This window comes from Amia ocellicauda, chromosome 19 (assembly GCF_036373705.1).
Source record: "Amia ocellicauda isolate fAmiCal2 chromosome 19, fAmiCal2.hap1, whole genome shotgun sequence".
Taxonomy (NCBI): Eukaryota; Metazoa; Chordata; class Actinopteri; order Amiiformes; family Amiidae; genus Amia; species Amia ocellicauda.
Genome location: NC_089868.1, coordinates 16219257 through 16244401, shown reverse-complemented (window position 1 = coordinate 16244401; position 25145 = coordinate 16219257). Strand labels below are relative to the sequence as shown.

Genomic DNA, 25145 nt, shown 5'->3' with positions numbered 1-25145 from the left:
TGTACTTCCTGAGTACACTGTCAATATGAAGCTTAGGTTTCAGTTGCACAACTTGGTCAATTTGGATTGACTATTTTGACTTCCTTACTAATGTGAACCAGAGCAGCAGCAAAACGTCCAGGTATTTAGAAAGACACAACCTTTACGATATACACAAGGAACAGCAAGCCTTTACAACTTCCAAACCAGGGATGTACTTTGCAATCTTCAAAGAAAACCGCTTCAGTGATTTGCAAAAATAACAATTTCCCATTATGCTTAAAAAAAGTATACAGCAAGCAATTATGTATGAATACATTGGCAACTTCAATAAAGATAACTTCACAAATACAAATGAATAATGCAACTACATAACATTGCCAATAAGGAATTATGTTAAGAAATATAATAAAATGAAATGTCTATACAAGCAATGTTGCAAAAATGTATATGATGATTAATATAGTATATTATGTATTGTCCCATACCTGTGATCATTCGTAATCTTCTAGGACAAGAAAATATTTGCCTTACAAACAAACTAAAGTATTAACCCATATTAAAAATGATAATTAAAAAATGCTGTTCGTATGAGTTTACTATTTCTGTACCAATTCTACATCCGTATGACTATTCATTTATAGTTATATCAGTGTTGGGCAACCTTGTGAGGTAATATTGTTTTGAAAGTTAATACACAAACAAGTTTGTTTGGTAAAGAAACATTTTTCGATGAGTCCAAAACTTCCTTTCAAACAGACATATAAAAATAAATAGATTTAAATCTCTCATTAAATAGTAAAAATAAAGCATCTACATCAAGGTATCCAGGGTATTTTATTTTTCCTTCTTCTCCACAAATAAAGTACTTTCCAGTGCAATTATGGAGGACCTATATTCAATAGAATTTTGAATTTGGTCATTTAAGTATTTTAAAATATGATAGAGTAGGCCACGCAGAGGAATATCTGCTTTCAAGGATCTCACGAAAGGCTTATTCTACAGAAGACTCTCAAAATACCACAGGGCCTCCTTCGGTGTCAATCAGTAATCTTCTACATCATGGCAAAAGGTGAAGAGAAATATTTTATGGTGAGTTATACAATACAACTTCCTTCCAGCTATCACTGAAATATGCTAACAACCCAAAACAGACAACAGAAAAGAAATACTGATGTACATTTAACAGTTGAATGACTAATACCTCAAACGAGTGAATAAATGTTGTAAATGTATATTATATAAAGCCTTTTTCTTACAACAAATTTTATGGCTGGAATCTATGGAAGCATATTAGCACCACAGAAAAAATAATCTATAGACACTTAAACGGTTGTGTAGAGTTGAAATATGAGTATTTGCAAAATAATGTACTCAGTCTTAAATCTGAGCACCTGGAATCCTCCCTTGTTCTTTTGAGACTGAATAGGTGTTCAAAATTATTATACTGTACTGTACTGTATACTGTAGTTTATTATTAAACTGACACAATACTATTTGCTATTTACGATGTGGGCATGTGTAACACTAATTATTTTCAAATACTGCAATATTATCTGGTTAAAGCAATATTATGTCATATTAACACTATTTATTTCCTCTGTGGCACTAATAAGTTTCTGTAGGATATCTCCTAATATGTGTAATGTGCCAAAAAAGTAATTTTACCAAGTTTTAAAGTCACACTCAGCTCTGCTAGCATATTTTATACAATCAGATAATTCTAAATGCAAAATTCGGTACAGTAGCTGAAAGTTTAACACAAGCTATATCAATATTAATATCAGGTACAGCATTACTCTCATTTTATACAGATTAAAATGATATATAAAAGATGAGCAAGACCTAGATGTATTTTACTTTCATTGTGTTATTTATGCAGTGTTGCAAACTGAGGAATGTGCTTCTTATCCAACTGACATTCATGAAATGCACTTCTTCAGTATCCTGTGAACATAATAAAACAAAATATATTAGATATGAATGGCAGTATTAATACACATTTTATATAAAATTTATATTTAATTTTTTTTTATCAGGAAAGATGTACCCGGATATAATAATTCTAATTATAGTATTAAAGCAATTATCAATCAGTGTTTGAGGTAATGGTATGGTATGTTGCTGTTTGCACTGTATGTAGGACACAGCATTTACATTAAATTAATAATACAATTGAGGATATAAGTTAATATTAACTACAAACATAATAAAGCTAATATAAACTACATACATTTGATGCCTCTGAGAGGGTGCTGGTGGGGTGCAGTTATCCAAACACCTAGTTACCTGTGTCTGCGGGTGGGTGTTTGGGATTTTACTTAAGTGGTTTGGGGATTTCCTTGGTCTGCGGAAAGTACTTCTACCGGTGTCTCCTCGTCCTTATTGGCCTCGGGCTCATCTTTCGTGTGTGATGTTGCATTAATAAACTGCTCTTCTGTGTTACTCTGCAACTGTACTTTCCCGTTCCCACACTTGTACACTTGACTCTCAGATGTAGATTCAGCTTTCTTGTCTGACTCCAAGCCTGTCTCCTCCAGCTTTACTTCAGTCTTCTTGGTTGTAAGGGCATTAGACTCTTCTTCATTTACTCCAGCCTCCACAGCTGGTGCACTTTCTGGGGATTTTGAAGGCTGTTCTTCTCCAGTCTGAGATCTAACCTCCTGTGTGCTACTGTCAGGCAATCCTGCTATAGACACAGTCTCCGTCTCATCATCTTCCCCCTTGGGCTCCGTATTTTCTCCTTCATCTGAACCATGCTCTTGTTCTAGTTTACTCAGAGACTCTGTGGTGCCTTGAAGCTGTGCTTGTTCTTCATCAGCCTCAGGATCTAACTCTTCTTCTTTAGACAGAGTCACTGATGCCGGGTCTTCTGTGCCAGTGGTGGACTCGTCTCTCTCTGATCTAACCTGGGAATGTGTGCTTTCATTATCAGAGTCAGTTGGGTTCATTTTTACTTCACTCACTGGCTCTGACTGATGTTCCTCCCCTGCCACCCCCTGAGCCCCAGACTCTGCAGCAGCCTCTTCTGTGTGAACGGTGTCTTTTGTCTCCAACACTTCCGCAGTATCTTCAGCCGCTCCGCCAGTGTCCTCTCTCTCGCCTGGGAGAGCTTCCTCTTGTTCTTCAGATTCCTTCTCTGGTTGGTCCTCCAGTTCAGCCTCACTGGTCTCAGTTGTGCTCCCTGCCTCAGCAGCTGTACCTTCTGCTTCTTTTTCTTGTCCTCCATCTGGCTTCTCTGGCTCTTCCTCCTCAGTTTCCACTGCCTTTGTCTCCTCTTCCATTCCCTTTATCTCTCCTTTGTTAGATTCAAGACTTTCACTCATTTCTGTAATTGATGCCACTTCAGGCTCACTCTGCTCTGCTTCCGGCTCCTGTACTTGATGGCAGGGCTCTGTTTCTCTTGCTTGAGACTCAGCCCCTGGGTCTACTGTCTCTGCCTCAGCCTGATCTGTACCTGTAGGATCTGTTTCTTTGATCTCACCTGTACTATCTGATGTTGTAGCATTAGTCTCGCATGTTTTCATCTCTGGTGTCTCCGTCTCAGTTTCAGCTTTAGGCTCTTGTTCTGTTTCTGTCTCTTTCTTGTCTTTTTCTCCTTCAGGCTCCTCTGAGGGCTCCTCTGTTTCTTCAATGGTCTCAGACTGTTCCTCTGTGATCTCAGTGTCTTCTGGTTTACTGTGTTCCTCTTCTTCCATGACAGCTGCCTCTTTGGGCTGTTCAGTTTTTTGGATCTCGGTTTCCTGTAACTGGGATTCAGTTTCTTGTACGGTGGCCTCAGTTTTCTGTTCCTCACTTCCTTCTGCTTTAATCTCAGTCTTCTCTGTGTCCTCAGGCTTTTCCATTTTAGTCTCAGTGTCATCTGGGACAGCCCCTGTTTCACCTGTCATAGAGGATTTCCCATCATGCTCTGCCTCCTCTTGCTCAGTGTCTCCACTCTGAACCTCACTTTGTTCAACTTTGCCATCTGTCTCTTCTGCCTCAGAATTATTCTCTATCTTATCTTGTGTATCACCTGTCTCTGTCTGTTTAGATTCCCCATCTTCTCCTTTTGGCTCAAGCTGTTCTTCCTTTGCCACACAGTCTCCCTCTTCTGACTTATGTTCGGCCTCACCTGCGGTAGCCGCACTGTCTTCTTCCTCATCTCCCGCCTCCTCCGTTTCATCTGCCTTAACCTCTTCTGTTTTAGCCTCATTCTCGCCTTCTCCTATTTCGGTCTGTACTTTCTCAGCTGCGCTCTCTGTCTCTCCTGTCTCATCTCCAGCTGTCTCTATCTTGGCTTCAGTATCTTCTATGTGTAGTTTCTCACTGTTTGTGTCTGTAGTCTCAGTGTCTCCCTCTGCAGGTTCATCGTTCATCCCCACAGCCTCTTCTGCTTCAGGCTCAGCCTGTGGCCCTTCTGCCTTTGACTCGTCCACGGTCTCTTCATTGTGTATGTCCGTGCTTTCTGCCATAATCTCAGTCTGTTCTGCTTTAGCTTCTGCCTCGACTACGGTCTCTTCCACAGGAGCTTCACAGGCTTCTGTCTTGGCCTCTTCATTCATACTGGGGTTCTCGGCTTTCTCGTCTACCTCTTCTGCCACCACATCAGTCTCATGCAGCTTAGGCACATTTTCTTCCTCAGGTGTTTTCTGTTCTGTCTCCATTTCAATAATTTCTGCTCTTTGGTCTTCTTTATTCTCAGTCTCTGCTTCTTCTACTTCAGCCTCAGTCATTGCAGATTTAGCTTCACTTCCTTCAGCATTGGTTTCATCATCTGGCCATTCACTTTCCACCTCTCCCATAGCCTCAGTTTCTTTTGTCTGATCCTCACTGTTTTCTAAGTTTGTCTCAGTCTCTACTTTTCCCTCAGCCAAAGGCGCTCCATCCTTTGCTGGTGGCTCCTCCATTTCTGGTAGGTATTCTATCTCCTGCTCTTTATCGTTCTTAGCATTGGCTTCTTCCTCATCTGCTTTTGGTAGCGCTTCTCCTTGGCTCACTTCCTCGGTCACTGGCTTTTCTCCATTAAGATGGTCTTTTTCCTCTGGTAAGCTGACTGCCCGTTCCAGAGAAAAGCCCACAGCTTCCCCTGCTTCCACACCTAGAAACAAAATTGGCAGGTCAGGACATAGAGTGGGTTGTCCCATTGGGAGCAGCACATACTGATTCTTATCCTGCAAGCGTCTCATCAATTCTTTATCACTTCACTTTATTCAAATTTCCTGCATATTTTTAGTTCTATTTTGGAAGCATAACAAAGCATTATAACATTTAACTAGTATAGTAGTGTGATAAAGTGTAACAACCCCGATATTATGAAATGTGAGACTTTCTCAGCTATGTATTTCACACAAACAGATTAAGACCCCCCAACGTGCTTATTAGCCCGGCTACAAAGTCAGTATAAAGCCGTCACTGTACCACTGCAGCTCTGGTGCACTGTGTGTTCTGCAGTGTGAGTGTCTTCATCCTCGTCGGTACTGGAGTCGCTCAGTTCTGGCTCAGAACTGCAGTTCGCCTCGATCTTTATTGCTTCAGCAAGCTTTTTCTGCACCGACTTAACTTGTTTTATACAATGCACAGACACAGAAACAAAAATCAGCTGGAAGAAAAACTTCAGAGACTACTATTTTGTGCATACTATCTCATAATAAGTTGTATAAGCCACATGTAAATGTCCTTAAATGTCCTTTTTTCCTGTTTCACTTTCTGCTTAAACTTGCCACATAATGCTATAGGACAGGCAATACAATTACTTTTAATCATAAATGGTTCCTCATTAAACCATATTATTTTCATTAGAGAAGAAAAGCTTGATTACTAAATAATAATAAAAAAAATCAAAAGGAAAGGCTTTATATTTTGAAGACATTTATTCAAAGTCTAAATTACAAACTTTATTTAAAATGTCAATATAAAAAAGAATTCCATGCATTGATTGAATGTAAATTATTATATATTTTATTTACCAGACAAAATCATAAATGCATACATTCAGATATCTGTAAGCAGATTCATTTTGTCCTTCATTGCTAGATTTGTTAATCAGTTTTTCTTCTGCTGGTAACAGGTACATTTTGTCATTTGAAAACAAAACACAATTATGCACAATGCCAATCAAACCCACAACATCAACATCATCGAAAAAGGGAAAATGCAAGGACCGGGAAGCCAGATTGTTCAATGGATTTCAATTTACGCCTTGTGCAAACTCACCTGTTGGGGTACTGCTGATTTTCAAGATAATGTAAAAGATTTAAATCTTCTGACATCACCAAAAAATGTGCACTTAAATACAATACAGTCAGCTGAATCACCTGCAGCCATTCTCATGAAACATGCAACACACAATTCAGTAATACATACCAGTATATGTTTTGTATGCATTTTAAAGATACTAACATTTGTTTTTTTACTACAACAAAGCAGTTCAGCACATAAACAAAATACAGAGACTTTGTTAACAGCATACAGCACAGTATTTTCAGCATTTTACTCAATACACATATTCAATTGTATTGATGCTTATTTGGTTCAGTCTGACATTTCCAAACACTTATTTTGAGTCTATTTAAACTACATATCAAATGCAATAAATCCTGCTTACACCATATTATGCTGGTTTGATGAAGCCAAAAGCCTAAAATAATTATGTTTAAAGGCAAAGACTGAACTGAAAATACTGGCAACACAAATAAAAAGTAACAAAGCACAGAAACATTCACAATCTTAAAAAGCTAGGAAGGATGGGCCTAAATTAGTTATAACAAGGATAGTCTTCCAAACCATGCATGAAGCCGCAGATCAAACTGTATTACAGCACACAGCTTTGGACATGCTGACATGCACTGGGACGCACCGCTCTGCAGGATGGTGGTACTCACCCCGCCCCACCTCTCCATTGCTACCTGGGCCTTCACACTGTTCATCTGCTTGGGCTCCCATTATGCCCTCTTTCACAGGAGTGGCAGAGTCTTCCTTCTCTTCCGCAAGGCCATCTCCTTCTGTCCCTGACTGTGCGGTGCTTTCAGTTTCCTCTGCTTCCGTCTTCTCTTCAGGGGTTTCCAGGTTTTCCTGAGATCCGGTGCCCTGATTTTCTGTGTCTTCTGTTAGTTGGTCCTCTGTCTTGGTCTCAGCTCTGGCCTCTGTGTGTTGTGCTTTTTCTCCCTCCACCTCATCGGCCTCGATTGCTTCCTCAGGGTCCTCCTGCTCTTTCCTGCTGTCCGTGTCTCCCTCCTCCAGCTCCTGTGGGGACTCAGACTCGGCTCTTGACTCGGACTCAGCTCTCGGCTCAGCGCTAGTCGTGAAACTGGAATAAGTGATTACTTCTTTATCTTCGCCTGGTTTCTTCACCTCTTCCTCCTCGCTCTCCGAGTCTTCTTTGCTGCTGGCTGAAGAAAACGAATCGCTTCTGGATGAAACCGAAGATCTCTTCTTATCTTCTGTAAGACAAAGAATGGACCAGCTAGCCATAAATCCTGGCCAACACTAGGCTTTGAAACACCGCTCTTTTTTTGTTGCACCACTTCTTACAAAGACCTGTTGTTGTGTCTCAGGGACCTTACTCACCTGGTTTCTCATCCTCTTCAAACTCGCTGTCGGAATATCTGCCTTTCTGTTCATCATCAGTGTCAGGGTGGCCTTTCTCTTTATCCTCCCTTCTGTCCGCATCCCAATCCTTTTCGTCATCAGATGCAGAGGATGACTTCCCATTCACCTGGGCCTCTGTCTTAGTTTCCTCTTTTTGTTCATCAGGCTGATCATCGACTTCAAAGTCCTCCTCATAGTCTGGAAGAATATAAACTGACCATTATGATTACATTTCATGGCACAGAAAGCAGGTGCTTTGTATTGTAACCAACATCATAAATACAGATCACATGCTCTCTACCATGTTTTTCATCCTTCTCTTCAGGCGTTTCCTCTTGCGTTTCTGCTTCCATAGTCTTGTCATCTTCAGCCTCCTCCTCACTGGGTATGTCATCTTCTTTAGTGACCTCTGCAGAGTCCTCCTCTTTATTCTCCTCTGTTCTCTGCAGGGACCCCCCAGTGAAGCCCTCTTTCTCTGTGTCCTCCTTTATCCTTTTAGGGGGAGGTGTGGGCCTCTTGTCTAAACCCATGGTGATGATACACCTGAAGACAAAGGACAGGACCTGAGTTAAAATACACTATACAGAAGCAAGTTCCTCTTGATTCTACTGTAGTGTGAGAAAAAGATGCATCTACCTGGCAAGACTTATTTTTCAAATTCCACCACCCTTCACCTCGTTGATAAATATATCTTACTTGTAACAAGGAGAAGCCCCATCAATGCTGGCAAAGCCGAAGTGTCCGTGCTTTCCACCCAGCCGGGATCCTTTGCGATGTTTGAACTCACAACAGGAACTCAGTCTGTCCACTTGCATCCCATTCAGGAAGAAGGTAAGACTGAAGGGGAAGCCATGATGGCGCCTGGAGACAAACTGAAATGTTTCTGCAAGGTATGAAGAAACCATTAGCCTCATTATATCACTTCATTCCACATCACATAAAGACACAAATGCATCTGTTAGAAGATGTTCATGTACCTACATTTCTTGTCTTTGTGCTGCTAAAAGCTTCTGGTGACACTTTATTCCACATTTATTTCAATAATCCTTGTACATTTCTTATTTTATTAGTAAACGTTTTAACATGTTGTTTTGCCCAGAAATGTGCACAAATGGCTTGTTTTAAGTTTGAACAATCTATAAATTCTAATAAAAAATTGTCAATTTTAATCGGCAACTAAAATACATTTAAATGATATTGAGCATTTCAGCTGGAAAAAATAATGGTTTCATCAGCACCGAAACTAATAAAAAAAAAAAAAAAAGTGACCGTGCCTACCTCCTTCAATTAGTTTCCCTCTGTAAACACAGAGATTTTCTCCCCCACAGTGCTGCTGGAAGACTTTCACTTCATCTCGAAAGTCGATATCATCATGAGACAAATGGACAGTCTTCCCAAAATACACCATAGTGACAGAAACGTTACTGTGCACAGAGGTCTTATGGAACTTTGTCTCCTGTAGGTAAAGAGTCATACAGGGCATGAAAACATCAAATGCATACATTTTCAACACAATAATGAGACCCTAATGTGAAAGATGTGAAATGCTACACACAAAACAAACAGCACACACACAAAGATAAAAGACTTCCCTACATTGACATTTACCTTCGTGACTCCATTTGCATTGGGTGCAGTTGTGGGTCGGAGTCTTCTACCTCTTGTTGTTCCACTAGGACGTCCCTTAAAACTCCTCTCTTTTTTCTTTGTTGACGGTGGGACTGGGATCACATAATTATTGATGACCGGTAGACGGTAAGGGGATATTCCACTCGAGAAGTCTGTTGCAGTCAAATGTTTTGCACTATCTCTATCAAGCTGGAGAATAAAACGTAGTAAGAATATTTTATCCCATTACTTATGTGTATGTGGCATCATTTAGATTGAATGTTACCTTAGTATTGCAGTACTCATGCATGACAAACTACACAAAGGGAATATTTTTGTTTTGTTTACGTAATCGTCTTCATTTTGCAGTTCTACACCATATACTATATATTTTTAATTGCAAATCACTCAATGTAGGAGACACAGCACTATGACTGCTGTTCTTTAACTCCTACCTTGTAGTAGCAGTGCTGCTCCGTGTCCTCGGAGGAGTTGCTGTGTCTGAAGCCCGGGGAGGGTCTCTGGGTGGAGGCCGTGGTGCTGGTGCTGTGAATGGGCTGCAGGCGGACAGGTCTCTGCATCTTTCCCGGTGCGGTGTTGGGACGCGATGAGCCTGGCTGTGGCAACAATAGGGAAGAGAACAGGTTAGCTTTACTTTCTATTCATGGAGGGAAATGCTGGGAAAACCTTGCCTCCATATTAAAGGTCAAGCAGAAAGACACTTTTCTATTTTCTATGTTTACATACAACATTACAGGTTTGAAAACTCTAATATCTGTGATTTAGAACAGATCCTATTTTATGACTTAGTGACTAAGATACAGCTCAGGTGTATTTCCATTGTGTGATCAGTGTCACGAAAGTCAGAAAATATTGATTTCTCTTGAACCGCAGTAGCTGCTAGGGCTTTAGCTGTCAGTGCCTTATGACTTATTAAACATGCCTTAACATGTTCCAGATATTGATTGTTGTGTTTTTGAAGTACAGGAAAGGTTTGAGTGAAACTAAAATATTTAATAACTAAGCCTGTATAGTTCAAAGCAAACAAACAAATGCCGTCATTGGTGAACAAACTACACTGAAGTGTGATGGTTAAGTAAATGGTGTGCCTATTTTCCACAAAAATAAAATAAATATTGATGAAAGACTGAGCAAACACTTAGGTCAAGTATACATTCATTCCGTGTCTGAAGGACTCAATAAAAAGCCTAGCAACTATCTCATAATGTCAGCAAGCAGATTGCAATTTGCAACATTTTAGTTACTATTGACATTCCTTACTCTTATAACATTAAAGGCACTTTAAAAGAAAATGACAGGTAAATATGCTGCATTATGTTAACACATCTTTGTAATGGTCACAGCCCTCTGCACTACACAAAACCATAAAGGGATCCTAGGTGGATCAATGTTATCCTTTTACATTAGCTTTGCAGGTACATAATAATACGTTTCTTGTTCCCTGGTACTGCATGATTCACTGTACAAAAGTGTCAAACAATAAAATACATTATTGAACTATTATGACCGCATAACTTCGGGAAGGTTCCCTATCTCACGAGTTCATGGGCATGTTTACTCTAATCTCTAGAATTCTCTGAATGCACCTATCCCTGTGTTTAATGTGAGCAAATGTTTCCAATGTCCTGTGAGGGGGTTAACTCACCGAGTCCGAGGACCCAGATTGCTCTCCCTCGGGTGCAGAGTGCCGTGCGTGGCCGTTACGGGGCCCTGTGGGGGGCCTTGGAGACAGCAGGGGGACAATATCCTCATCGTATCTCTTGGAGCGTTCCACCTGTTTGACAGAGCACACGTGTAACTGAACTCTGGTTTAATTTTGACCTTCCAGGCCAAGGAACTCAGCTTTATCTAAAGGACGTCAACTTTTATATCAGCACTTGTCCAGAATGGCTTTGACACATTATAACCCCATTCACAGATAATCAGTACATGCCCCTCTTGATATAAAAGGCAACAGAATTACAAAACCTTTGGCAAGTACACCACTGTTTCAATGACTCATCACTACTGGACAATATGTCCTCTTATTAAGTAAAAGTGATATTTAAATACAAGCATTTTACAAATAATTACCTTAATCCTCTGCACACGTTCTTTTCGTGCAAAATCCTCTAATTTCCTCTTAATTTCTATATGATGGTGTCGCTAAATAACAAAGAAAACAAATCTAAATATGCATATGTGCATATATATATGAATAAACATACAGTTTATATTTTAGATGTATACTACTACTGTATTCATTATAATTTTGGATACGTTTCAGAGTATGTTTTATGAGAAAAAATTGTCAAACAACAGTCTAAAGATATCTTCCTTTTTGCTCACAAAAGATAACTCTGCTGCAGAGGACAAAGAACTGCAATTAAAAACTGTCTTAGAAACTGCTATTCATTCATATACAGAATCAGTCACATGACAACATTACATTTCCTTACCTCCATGTCCAGTACCTTGTGGAAGATGGCCTGTGCGAGACACTCCCGCACATACCTCTGGTGATCTCTCCGGATGAGGGTATGTCTGTACTCTTTGTCTGGAACAATACGTCCATTTCTTGTAACCTGTCGCCACAAAAGCAAAGAATAATCTATCTTAGCCTATCAACAGCAACCTTAATAACAACAGTTCTGTTCATTGACAACATTACACTGAAACGGAACGAGAAATCACTGAAAACGGTCCCATCCTGATCACCATACATACCAGTCCTGCCCTTTGGAGGTGCCGTCTTATCCTTGTGTTACTAAAGTATCCAGTCAGGTGTTTATCTGTGAGGCTGTTGTAGGCAGAAAGCGGCCTACAATTGAAATACATAGAAAAGTTTTCCCATTATGTCCTTGCAAACTATAGGATAGAACCAGCTAAGGAAAAGACTGCATGTTTGTACTAATGGAAAAAACATGTTAATGAATCAAGAGTGTCATTTTGCTGCACTGTGTGCGCTACTTTCCAAATACGGCGTTGATTTGTCTTTTGAGTACAATGGATGTCTGAGTCAAAGACATTAGGTCAGCATAGTGAAAAAAACACCAAACTGACACGTTTAGTGCAGATACAGCTGAATGAAAATTTCATATTTAATCTAATTGCTCTAATGGCTTATAAATCCTGAAATATAGCTGGGAACAAAATGGGGATTTGCTATATTAGAATAACTCCAAAGTTTATGATCTGATTACCTGTTCCAGTTATGACAGTATAAAGCTGCTATACACACTTGAATTCCCTAATGGAAATGTTGGCCCAGTTTTGCCCAGTTTTCAGTCAGTCCCTGAGCAGCACTTTTTGACCCAATAAACATTTGAAACAGAGTTTGTACATCTCTACTACATCACCTTTTAAAATAAAGGCTATGTACAATTACAACTGGATGTTTTTAATCGCTGCTTCAATTTATGTTAAATGTTAAAAGTATCCCGGTTAAGTTTAAAAATTAATAAATTAAATTTAACACTGGAATTATTAATAGCTCTCTTGGAAGGATTGGTATTCTTAAGTAAATTAACCACTGTCGCACACAATATGATTTTCCAGAAACTGCATGAAAGCATTGTTATGTTGTACAGTTTCTATTATTGCTGTAGTTATCAGCAAATATTGGCTAATAAAACTTCTTTAACATGACTTTTTGACCTGAGTGTGCTGTTGTATGTCAAATTTATATTTATTTGTCTCAAGATTAAGATGTTTCTGTTGTGTGGGATATTGTACCTGATACAAACAGTAATAAACAACATGCAAATGTTCATTCTTACACATAAAAGGACTCCCTCAAGTCACATCTTTTTTTTTTTTAACCATAATCCATAATCTTGTTTAGGTCTTGAATCTGAATAGTAGGCCTTGAGTACATTCCTGCCAACCTGCTGAGACCCTGCCATTCTGAAATTAAATTATTTACAGCACAAGATTCTTCTATTAGTCTGTCTTTGTATGGTAAGAATGAACTGCCTTCCTTTTCCTGTCTGTTTCCCTGTAATGAGACAAATTTACTAGAATTTACTAGTAATAAATAAATAAATTACAAAATACCTTAGTTGGCTTAAACATCCTCGATAGAATTTTCTGGATCTTGTCCTATATTATGATTACAACTTTTTTTATATCATTATTATTCTTGCCTCTTCCGTCTTTGAAGCTCATCCATGCACACCCAGTTTGAGATTGTGTGTGGGTGTGTGCGTGTGTGTGTGATTTCACCGAGGTTATTGTTCACGGTTTTATGACTGCACATCGTAACTGGGCAACAGAAACACTCTGTCTATTTGCTACTAGAGTCAAGATCCTCAGTTCAGCGCATTTATACCACTTATTCCCTGCAGTCAACAGGATATCCAAAACAATAATGTCAAGTATACGATTACTGTATCAGATTACTTGTTCAGTATTAGTGAGGACGGACAGGACACTTAACCCACTCGCCCTGTGTGTCTGTCTTTATTTCCTTTGCAGCCAACATCACACTGGAATGTGAAGAAGAGCAGGAGTTTGAAGCAAAAAATAACTGCTCTCTATGCAATGAATACTACATGCTCAACTTATATAATGAAATATTGCTTAGATGTCAGTCAGGCAGAACATGGCTGCTGCTTAAAAACACTAAAATTCTCAGAAATACTCTCTCAAACCTATAACAAAGCAATGACTATGATTACAATTATATATAAAGCTTAAAACCAGACCATATATCAGTGAATCAGCTCAAGAATGTGTGTATTTTACTGTTACTTTTCCATATGAGCTAGGGTTCAGTGTTTTGCTCCTAATCAATTGATTACCATTAGATACTATAATTAGTAAAACTGGAAAATGAAATGTCTCCCAAACATGATAAATTCACAATGAATAACATAATGTTTCCACATGTATTAACTAGGATACTTTAATACCCCTATTCATACTTTGAGAATATAAAGTCAGTTCTTTAGAAAGATGTTGTTTTCTGCATTCTTTAAGAACCTGATTTCAAATATCAATACTCACCATTATTACCATTTTCTTTCATTCTCTGGTATAAAATTGGTTAATAGGGCTATGACAAAAATGAATAATTAGACCCTTATAACTCAAGTACCATTCACTTAGCGTCAGCTGTTCAACAGTCTGGTACACTGCAACAATGTCTAACGATGAAAACACAAATCTGTAAATGCAACATTGTAACCGTAAATGATTTCTGAACACTTAATCTTACAAAGAAAAGAATCACTACAGAAGGAGAGCAGCTTATTTACCACCAGTACTAACTGAATTATTAATAATATCATAACCAAGGGGCGTGCATTTGAATCAACACACTAATATTTGTATGCATACAATTCTATAAAACGTGTCATCTTCTTGGTGTCAAACTTTCTGCAAAACCAACAGCAACAGGAGCTAAATGAATGTATTTAACACAGACACCCAACATGTAATGATTTAAGATGCGTGTACGGTGCGGCAATACAGTGCACACTTGGTTATATCATCATTGGGAATATTACCACACATGTACCAGGCTTACCCAGTGCTGGGGTGACTCATGCTTTCGGCGGGCAGCTCTTTTGGATTCACCGAGGAGGGGCGTCTCTCCAGTTGTGTTTTCTCTGCTCAGACACACACACAACTCATCCTCAACACAAACACAAAGTCACAGGTCACATCCGCGCTCCCTCTCTCCCGCGCACTGCGCACTGAGACACCCGCGTTGCCAAGGCAGACCATGTGATGATGCTTTGGAGGAGGCGGGCTCCCACGCCCTGCCGTCCAATCATATCCCACCGCAACATGCCGGCCACGCCTCCCGCCCCGCCCTCTGCTCTTGCGGGTCTGCACCGATTGGACGCGGCCGACTGTCACTCAAGCACTGGACCCTGGGCCGGCATTCGTTAGGTTAATATATGGTGGGAAACCCTTATACCCCTTTCAATGCAAATACTATAGATGTCCATGTCAGTTATTTCTATTTTTTATATACAAACATAAACAGTATGTCTAAAATAATGAAAAAGGAGGGCTCTGGGTTGCAGGATGGAGGTTTCATATTTACTGTTGAGAAGTATAACATTTTGTTTTGATACTACAGATTTCCACAAGTTAATCTTTTTAAGTATTTATTTTCACATATTGTAATATTTATTCCAACATGTTCCTACATATCACCGTTGGCTCAAATTGATGTGTTTTCAAACAAATCTCCAGCAGTCCATTTATAAGCAAAGTCAGTTGGTGTGCAATGTTAACAGTATCTGTAAGGCAGTGGTGCGGATCACATTAATAAGACCATCTTCCCTGCCGCTCCAGGGCTGTTTATGATGTCCTCGTGGGCCTGTGAGGCCTTCTCCAGGGGATGCTGTGGACCAACCACCGGCTTCAGCCAGCCAGCTTCCATCCCAGCGAAGAGTGCTGCGGCACACTCAGCCTTCTCTTCCTGCTCGAAACAGGGAGGTGTCCATCAGGTATCTCAGAAATAAACAACTGATGTGGTATTTCTATATTAATCACAGTAAAACCAAAAGGCTGTGCTTTAACCCCATCTGCATATTTTGCCTTCACTCACAGAGACAAAAACATATTCGGTCTCTTTTACCTTTGTTGCCAAGAAAAGTGACACACCGATGATGCTGGATTCTTTGACCATGGTGTCCCTTGGATTGATTTCGATGGGCCCTCTGCAGCCCACGATCTGAAATCAAGAGTGGTGAGGACATTAGAAAACCCAAAGGTCCACAGAGCAGACAGGTGCTTCAGGAAACGTTAATACTCACAATCACTCTCCCTCCATATGACACCAGCTGCAAGTCATGACTCAGATTCACATTTGACAGCATCTCAATGATCACGTCCACTCCTTTTTCGCTAGTAGCTTCCTAAATACCAAGGAAAACAGCAAAAAAAAATGTAACAATGCTGCTTACTACTGCGTAATGCTGCTTACGCATGTATGTCTTCCACTGCCAGTCAGCTAGGTTCAAAGTCATTATTCCAGCACTAGATTTTAAAGTGATATTTTAATTAGAACAGTGAAGTTGCGAGGCCCGTTGTTTGGTTTCTACCTTGATTTTGTCAATGTAGTCCTTCTCTCTGTGGTTGAAGACCTGATGAGCTCCGTTCTTCATCACTAAAGCGAGTCCTTCAGGAGTCCCGGCCGTCCCCAGCACCTTCATGCCAAAGGCTCTGGCTATCTGACATGCTGCCACACCAACCTGCACAATACGGTCAGCTAAATGTGTTACTCATTATACCGATCACAGTGACGATACATACAGTGAAGCTTTAACAGTAACCGCACTGATCATGTGACACAATGAAGACACAATGTGCATTTATAAAATAACAGCTGTTTTTTTAAATTTAATCTGAAAAGCAAGTGTAGTTCTGGATAAACTGATTAAAATATACTGTGCATTTAATCATCCTGTCGTATATTTACACATGTGCACTGTATGTATATGTAGGCACAGTAATCATGTGTTCATCTTGACCGTGTTAGCATTTCTTACCCCTCCACTTGCTCCATGAACAAGAACACTCTCTCCTGACTTGGCATGGGCTCTGAAACAGATGTCAAATAATTTACAAATCATAGTTATTAAAGCTATATGTATTTAAATTAAACATGTACAAATCTGTGGTGTCCTAAAGAGGCCTATGTCACATGAATCTAACCTTTGGGCCTACCACATTTTTCCTTCAACCTTTGTAATGTTTGTCTGTAACAGTGAGATTCCTCTGACTAGGGCATGTTTCCTAAATATTCGTATGGACGTTTTCAACAATAGGCGTGTTTTGCGGCTCTCGCTTACCTATGGAAGAGAGCGCGGTAGGCAGTGAAGTAAGGGATTCCAATAGCAGCTCCTTGTTTGTAGTCTAAATTATCAGGCAGCAGATGAACCGAATCCTCTGAAGCTTTTGTGTATTCAGCATAACCCCCAGTTTCTGTGCTGGTAGTGAAGACACGATCACCTGCCTGTAACAAGAAACATAATGTGTGTAAATGTGTTCGAGCTAAATAATGCATATAGCATGTCAACATGAGAGACGTCAGACAATCGAACTAAGCTGTAGAAATAGTATTTGTTTGAGTATGGAAACATAAATACCTTTATTATTTCACGTTAAAAATGTCAATCAAATTAATAGAAATTAACATTTTAGAATATCGTTGTACTGAAAAATATTTCAGAAGTATGACATTTTGAGCTTTAAAGTGTCTTTTCTTAATTAAACAATTCAGATGATTCAGAAGTTCATGTTGCCATATTTAATAACTCATGCCAAGCCATAGTTAAAAATGCTTTCAAATACTGCAGTGTTTTTAAAGTTAAGCAAACCTCAGGTATTTCCAATTTCATAGATGGTCTTTCGAGCTCTCCATTACAAGACTTCTGGTAACCCAAGAATTTCAAGGGCAAGCAATAGGAAGGATATCTTTGGAGTATAGAATTACCTTATTCACTGATTGCCTGGTTTACAGTCGGCCAGCATTATGTTTCAGGTTTGGAAAGCACGCTATAGGTAACTTTTGTATTTAGGTTTTAGATATGAAAAAACAAACAAAGTTCAGTTTTGCACTGCACCGTATCTTCTAAATAGGGCCCTGTGTTTTGCGTGATCTGTCACATGGTTGATATTGATCGCACAAATCATGGGGTACTAGCTATAAAATATGAATGACATGCAAAAGAGTAGAACAGACTACCATACTCTTTAATATTTTCATAAAACACCAATTCATGTACATACAAAAAAAAACAGTCAGGCAAGGCAAGACTAATTGAATCATTATTTTCTCTAGCAGATTACAGACAGTGTTTACAAAATATTATACTAGATAAACACCATGAATATTTTAGAGGTAAAGATACAGGACCTGTTTGTTATTCTTCGGTAATTGTTTTGTGTACCTTAAATGCTGTTACATTGTCTCCAACTGCTTGAACAACCCCAGACACATCAGATCCAGGCGTGTAGGGAAGGCTTGGTTTTCGGGCGTAGGCACCAGAGCGGATATAGGTTTCCACTGGATTCACCCCACACGCATGTACTCTGATTAACAGCTGCAGGAATATTAAACCCACTCAGTGAAAACACTTCCAATACACACTGTACTTTACACAAATGTTAAACCACACAATACATTGTTTAAAACATATTTTATTCTATTGGAATGTGTTATGTGGTACATGTATAGAATACAGTGAGCCAGTAAAACGTATTCCTTGCCTGTTGTACCCCTTGCAAATTGTCTTTGAGGAAACTCACATTTTACTTAGTATCCCATTACTGTGAAGTGTAAAATGATTCCTGTAGACACAACTATGTCCTTAAATATTATTATAATTATAATGCATACCTAAATGACTGTATATAATTGTCACATACACCGATCAGCCATAACATTATGACCACCTGCCTAATATTGTGTAGGTCCCCCTTTTGCTGCCAAAACAGCCCTGACCCGTCGAGGCATGGACTCCACTAGACCTCTGAAGGTGTGCTGTGGTATCTGGCACCAAGACGTTAGCAGCAGATCCTTTAAGTCCTGTAAGTTGCGAGGTGGGGCCTGCATGGATCGGACTTGTTTGGCCAGCACATCCCACAGATGCTCGATTGGATTGAGATCTGGGGAATTTGGAGGCCAAGTCAACACCTTGAACTCGTGATTCATCAGACCAGGCCACCTTCTTCCATTGCTCCGTGGTCCAGTTCTGATGCTCACGTGCCCATTGTAGGCGCTTTCAGCAGTGGACAGGGGTCAGCACGGGCACCCTGACTGGTCTGCGGCTACGCAGCCCCATATGCAACAAACTGCGATGCACTGTGTGTTCTGACACCTTTCTATCAGAACCAGCAATCACTTTTTCAGCAATTTGAGCTACAGTAGCTCGTCTGTTGGATTGGACCACACGGGCCAGCCTTCGCTCCCCACGCCGCTTCACCGCTTTTCCTTCCTTGGAGCACTTTTGATAGGTACTGACCACTGCAGACCGGGAACACCCCACAAGAGCTGCAGTTTTGGAGATGCTCTGACCCAGTCGTCTAGCCATCACAATTTGGCCCTTGTCAAAGTCGCTCAGATCCTTACGCTGCCCATTTTTCCTGCTTCTAACACATCAACTTATATATCTAATATATCCCACCCACTGACAGGTGCCATGATAACGAGATTATCAGTGTCATTCACTTCACCTGTCAGTGGTCATAATGTTATGGCTGATCGGCGTATGTATCAGCTAGCTAGAACTATGGCAGCCCAAGCAAATTTAAAATACATGATTTACCTGGTTGGGTCCTGGGGTCGGCACTGGAATATCATTGAACAATTTCAGAACCGATGGGCCCCCAAATTCGGACACTCTGATTGCTCTCATGAACTTCGAAGTGGCCATTGTATTCCTATGCAAGAAACAGCAATAACTAAGGCAGGCTGTACGTTGAAGTTGCCTAATACTTGTGTGCAAGACCAGTTATATGCTAGGTAGGTGAGGTCTCTTAAATGTTTAACCATCCCCATTGCACTGTGTAAAGATTTGCAACGTAGTTAATAATCAATAACGTCCACACAAAGACACGTATGAACAGATAAGATTCACAGCAAATTCTACTCATTATGTTGCAGACGTAGACGATTTGCCTTAGCTAAGAAGTGAAACTAGCCAAACCACAGAGCTAAACACGTTATGAAGGCATATTATTGTAATATTCCCACGACATGAACTCTAAACACCATGCTGCTCCAAGCTGAACTATTGCACCATCATTTTAATATTACTAGTGCTTAGCATTTGTCTACATAGGCCCATATGTTTACATGTAAATCCGTGTTTCAGCCACTCACCAGTGTTTTCGTTTCAGCAGTGCCTGTAGGTGGAGCAAGAAACTAATGTATCAAGCGTGGGAGCTGTGTACTGCTTCGGGAATTGGATCTGTCAGGCCACCGTACCCGTGTGCTCTCTGACAACATGGCGCTGTCCATGCAGTGCACGGCTTGTGTGTAATTCTGCAGAATCGATGGATTTGATAGAGATGCTGATATCTTTTAGAGCAGTCATTTAGAAAATCGAGAGAATGGCCGCCGAAAACACATTCAGACAATGGAAAAAACAGTGCTTAAGCAAAATGGATTTCAGCAAGAAGGGAAATGTCGATGAGCACATATTACACATTGTTGGTTTTATTAACGAATCAAAAAGTTACTTCACTACCAGTTCGTGTTCTGGACGAATAATATTGATAGATGGGGTGAGAAAACGATGATGTTTTCAGGACTCGATTTGCATTGGCAGCTTTATTGAAATGGAGTGGCTGAGTATTATATTACTCTTATTTTTTCTCAGTTGGCAAAGTCACTATATTCACTTTTTTCTGGGTTGTTAGATCTGTGACAGTCCTGACGTGCAGAAACAGAACTGCTCCTGGCTCTTTGTTACCCACAGCAAGTGCGAGAAGAAAGATGTGGTGCGTATGTACTGTATTTAGTAATATACAATTCAAATCCAATGTATCTGGTGAGCTGTAATCACTAATCATGTAGCCTTTTATTATTGCACAAAATATTTGGAACAAAATCCCAGCTGAAATTAGAAAGGCAACCTCTGTGAACAGTTTGAAGAAACCGCTCAAACATAGTTTTTCTTTTAGTAGTCCACTACTTTATTAGTTGTTTTATTGTATTTACTTTATCTATTCATTCTTTACTAAATTCATATTTTTGTATATTTTCTATCATTTGTATACTTGCTATAATTTCAATTTCTATAATTTATGTAAAGCACTTTGAGTTGCATCTTATGTTTGAAAGGTGCTATACAAATAAATTGTATTATTACGATTAATACAAATAATAATAATGATATTAGATAGTCCCCAGACAATATATGTCAGAAATTGCAAGCAGCCCCAGCTGATGCCTGCTGGGTCCAGTAATAAAAGTTACTGATTTGCCATTCTTAATTAGTAAACTCATTAAATACACGTGTTTTTTTCTTTTCTTTTCTTTTTAAAATGACATTACTATTAAAATCAATATTAAATATACAACATACAAAATATGTAGGTTATTTAACAGGGCTTGCACATTTTAATAAGGCAGTAAAAGTGACCAGGCTCGCTCATTTATAAGGCACACAGTACAAATGTGAACAAATGACACAGTTACAACTCAACCACATTCAAATTATATGTATTTTACTTGATAGCTTTATAAGTTTTTGGCATGCATTTCATTATTATTTATCCAGGGTGACTTACAACATAAGTGCAAGCAAAGTGCAAAAATACAGTTGATGAAGTACAAGGCATCAATCATTACAAATTCAATTTAGCTAAAACATAGCCATTCAAAATAATACATTTTACAAATTCCAATTTACACAAGTACAGTAAGAGACTTCCTACATCTTGGACGGTGAAAGCTAAGTGCTGTCAAGATGTAGGGTCACAGTCAAGGGCTACGGGAAAGGGAGCAAATTTTAACAAAACTAATATTAACAACATAACATATTAACAATACTAATAATATTATTGCTAATAATCAGATTTGTGAGTTGTAGTTTTAATGTATTTAAAAGGTCACATTTAGAAAATTAGTACTTATGTTTTCTCGTGTCTCGAATGCTGTTACAGATGTCTGGGGTGGAGCGTGCCTGTGGAGATGCTGTATTTAAATTTGAACCATTTGTGCTACATGTGCAGTGTAAACGCCTGGAAGATGCACAGCTCCTGGTATGTGAGAGTCGAGAACTATTATGTCACCAGAGAGCAAGTGTTTTATATGTCTGATGATTAAACTATGAAACCTTATACATTGATATAACAATTGTTCTTAATGTTGTTTAGTATAAGTGTTCTTATTTTATTACCTTAAAACAAATAATCAGCTTATTAAAGGATTTAATAGAAAAAAAAAACATGTGCAGTACAGGTGTGTTTTTCAGGGTGTGAACAACATTCAGTTGATATCTTTGGACCCACTTAACGTTTTACACCCCCCATTTTATATCAGCTGAAATGTTTCAAACCTTTTTCACGGCAAAATCAGTTTTCCAACAAACTTGGAAAGTCATAATTGAGAAATAATTATAGTTTATTAAACACTGTTAATTAAACAAAATATAAATAACCGAATAACATTGCTTCAAATTAAGTATGTTTCTGTGGGTGACAATAATTGGAACTACATCAATATTTAATTATAATTAGTGTGTTTTCTTTCTTTTTTGCAGCACTCCGTAGCGATAAATGCAGGCTTTAGGAACTCCGGCATTACTGTTGGCAAGAAAGGAAAAATAATCATGGTAAATTAAGTTAATTATTTCAAATTTCTCAAAACAAGTTTGATGTTTTATGGAAATTATTTAATGTAAAATATCTCTTGATTAACATGATAGAGTTTTCAAGATTTTGAAAAGGATAATTGTCACAATATTATTATTTGAGGATTAAGAATAAAACAAGGCCCAAATCTTAGCAAATATGACAGTATGATAGCTTGTAAAAAGTCTGAAGTGTGGTCTTTTGAAATAATATGCTTTTTTTTTTAATTAGCTTTAATTATCTGTGTCCTTAGGCTGTGCGGAGTACACACTGTCTTGAAGTCCCCCTCAGCCATAAAGGACATGTCCTAGTTAACGAGCAGTACATTGACTTCCTGGTTGAAGTAGCTAATAAGAAAATGGAAGAAAACCAGCGAAGAATAGAAAGGTAGGCCACTCGGCAGCGTTACTTCAGCACTAGTAATGCTACAGCCAGGATTCAGGAACATGATGTGTTTATTTGAGTTCATAAACAAAGGCGGTTTTAAAACATGGTCCAGCAAAGCTAATGATGATCTAATTAAATATTAAAATATACAATTTTGATCACACACAAACTGAACGCCAAAACAAACTTTTGGTCATATTAGTAATCTACCCGAGTATTAAATACACTGATGACAATCCTGGCACATGGTGATGCCAGACCGGGTAAGTAATACCCTCTGTTTATTTGCCTAAAGGTTCTACTGCTGTCTACAGTCTGCTGTGGCGGCCGAAAACTCCCTTTGTATGAACACAGACGCCACTACGGACAAATCCACATACACTCGCAGAAGAAGGAGAACGCAGGACAAAGCCCCAAAAGCTTCCTCTCAGAGTCCGGAGGATGCAGTTTAGCATGATTTCGAAAACGACCTTGAAGATGGCCTTCATTTATTTACATAGAGGCGTATGAGATAAGATGACATAGTTGTTGTCTGCTTTAAGACTGACATTGAAGAATAGACTTTTAAATGCTGTGTCTCGGTTGAAAGGTTTAAACTGTGAAAACTGATTCACATGGATTCTGTGGGAAATGGATTGATGTGGTTCCTGGATCAGCACACATTTAACAAACCAACAAACAAGACAGGCCAAATGACATCCTGGTGTTTATAAGCTTTGTTGTTCCTAAACTCTCCTCTTTCTGTGAAGAAAACAATCTTCATATCCAAAAGATATGTAATTGACTTTTGATGCTGAACTTTTTCTTTTTTTTTTTAAATATAAATATTCTGACAAAATGCATTTTATTAATGTTTTCTAACTTAAGACTTTCAGGATTTATTTCACCAATGAACCGAGTCAGGTGTACTTTTAATCCCAAATAAATTGCATGTAGTCCTGTTTCTGCATTAAAAAATTAAGGTCATTTGAAGGAAGATGTAGGAAGATGTTTCAGAAGGCAATTTAAATATGCCGAATCTCATTGCTTTTTTCAGTTGTCTGCTTTTCTTGTTGATTGCATTATAATCTGTATCTTCCCATGTCATACAGCTGCAAGTCTGTTTCAGTTTAGTTGAACTCCTGGGTGCTACATTGATGCTTTCTTTGCCTGTCAAGGGAAGACATATGTTCCTTCATCGCAGTTCAAATGAATTGAAAATGTGCAGCGTTATTCATCTTTGGCGAACTGCTTTGTGTTGAACTACAAACTACATTTTAAAATTGCATGTGGTTTCAAGCACATTTCCTTCAAATCAAAATTCATTACCCCTAGCGCGCAGTCCAGTATGGCTCATTAACAACACTTGCCTAATTAGTGTATCAGTTTCTCATGCTTTCTAACTTCAGATGTGATGTGTTTTACATTTACACCAATTAATACAAATTCCAAATCTTACATCATGAATTATACTGTTGATCTATCTTAGATCACTTGGTGTTATTTATTTCCCCACACAGTTTCACAGTTGATGGTCCATTAAAATTTAACAGTACTCATTTTCTTCAGGGACTAGTTTAAAAAGTAATTATGTGTATGAACTAAATCCTGTTGAACAGTTTGTGAGCTTATTACTAGTAAGATAGTAAGATTTTCCATCTGTGCACCCAAGGTGCTAATAGTAATAGTAGAGTATGGAGACATATTTCCTTGCATGTTGAAGCATATTAATCAATTGTCAATATTCTGTCAGGTAAAATTAATATTATTGTGTAATACTAAACAGGACCAGTAGATGGAACAGTTAAACTTTCAAAGGACCTATGGTTAAATGCTGCAAAATTTGTAGAATTGTCTGTTTGATGAATACCTATAATGTAGGTTAGTTGTAAAAGCTATATTTTAATATAGCATTTAATTGTATATTTTATAGATTCTAATTAACTTATTTATTTGCCAGGAAATTGAAATGTTGATGCTTCTATTTAAATATAATGACGATTAACACAGGATCTGGATTCTGAAGTTTGAAAGTATTATTTCCCAGCAACATTTATCAGCGTGTTCTTAATACAAAATAAATGTTTAAACACTCCTTATTCTATTATTATTCTATTATTATTTTGTGATCAATATTCAAATGACCAGACTTTCCACCTTTCTGGGGTTTCTTCTGCTGAACACTTCTTGTTTCACAGAGGTTGTGCATTATCTTGAAACATGAAACTTTTTAAATGTTCATAAACAGCTAGAATTGATTGGAGGTCTTCTCTAAAATGACAGCTGTTTTCCCCCCTTTA

At 38.7% G+C, this 25145-nt stretch overlaps 3 protein-coding genes across 5 annotated transcripts; 1 reads left to right on the top strand and 2 right to left on the bottom strand.

Moving 5' to 3' along the window:
* Window positions 1-543: 543 nt before the first annotated feature.
* On the bottom strand, window positions 544-14878 carry erich3 (glutamate-rich 3). Of its 2 annotated transcripts, XM_066692105.1 has the most exons (15): window positions 14687-14877; window positions 11884-11977; window positions 11616-11741; window positions 11251-11322; window positions 10823-10951; window positions 9612-9773; window positions 9157-9366; window positions 8827-9004; window positions 8245-8431; window positions 7850-8091; window positions 7528-7746; window positions 6843-7400; window positions 5380-5520; window positions 2269-5059; window positions 544-1926 (listed from the first exon to the last, which is right to left on the bottom strand). In XM_066692105.1, the coding sequence occupies exons 1-14, from the start codon at window positions 14704-14706 to the stop codon at window positions 2301-2303; spliced, it is 5097 nt and encodes a 1698-aa protein (XP_066548202.1). In that variant the 5' UTR covers window positions 14707-14877; the 3' UTR covers window positions 544-1926; window positions 2269-2300. The 2 variants fall into 2 exon arrangements, with proteins under 2 accessions (XP_066548202.1, XP_066548203.1); XM_066692106.1 differs by lacking the exon at window positions 11251-11322 and having other exon boundaries at window positions 14687-14878.
* Window positions 14879-15262: 384 nt separating this feature from the next.
* cryz (crystallin, zeta (quinone reductase)) lies at window positions 15263-20083 on the bottom strand. The gene is made up of 9 exons (XM_066692162.1): window positions 20003-20083; window positions 19446-19560; window positions 18069-18221; window positions 16968-17131; window positions 16665-16716; window positions 16218-16367; window positions 15930-16031; window positions 15752-15847; window positions 15263-15592 (listed from the first exon to the last, which is right to left on the bottom strand). Exons 2-9 carry the CDS (start codon window positions 19551-19553, stop codon window positions 15431-15433), a joined length of 987 nt encoding a protein of 328 aa, XP_066548259.1. The 5' UTR covers window positions 19554-19560; window positions 20003-20083; the 3' UTR covers window positions 15263-15430.
* A 33-nt stretch (window positions 20084-20116) lies between these two features.
* tyw3 (tRNA-yW synthesizing protein 3 homolog (S. cerevisiae)) lies at window positions 20117-24857 on the top strand. Of its 2 annotated transcripts, XM_066692163.1 has the most exons (6): window positions 20117-20406; window positions 20542-20622; window positions 21790-21888; window positions 22389-22460; window positions 22733-22866; window positions 23162-24857. In XM_066692163.1, the coding sequence occupies exons 1-6, from the start codon at window positions 20233-20235 to the stop codon at window positions 23316-23318; spliced, it is 717 nt and encodes a 238-aa protein (XP_066548260.1). In that variant the 5' UTR covers window positions 20117-20232; the 3' UTR covers window positions 23319-24857. The 2 variants fall into 2 exon arrangements, with proteins under 2 accessions (XP_066548260.1, XP_066548261.1); XM_066692164.1 differs by lacking the exon at window positions 22733-22866.
* Window positions 24858-25145: the final 288 nt, after the last annotated feature.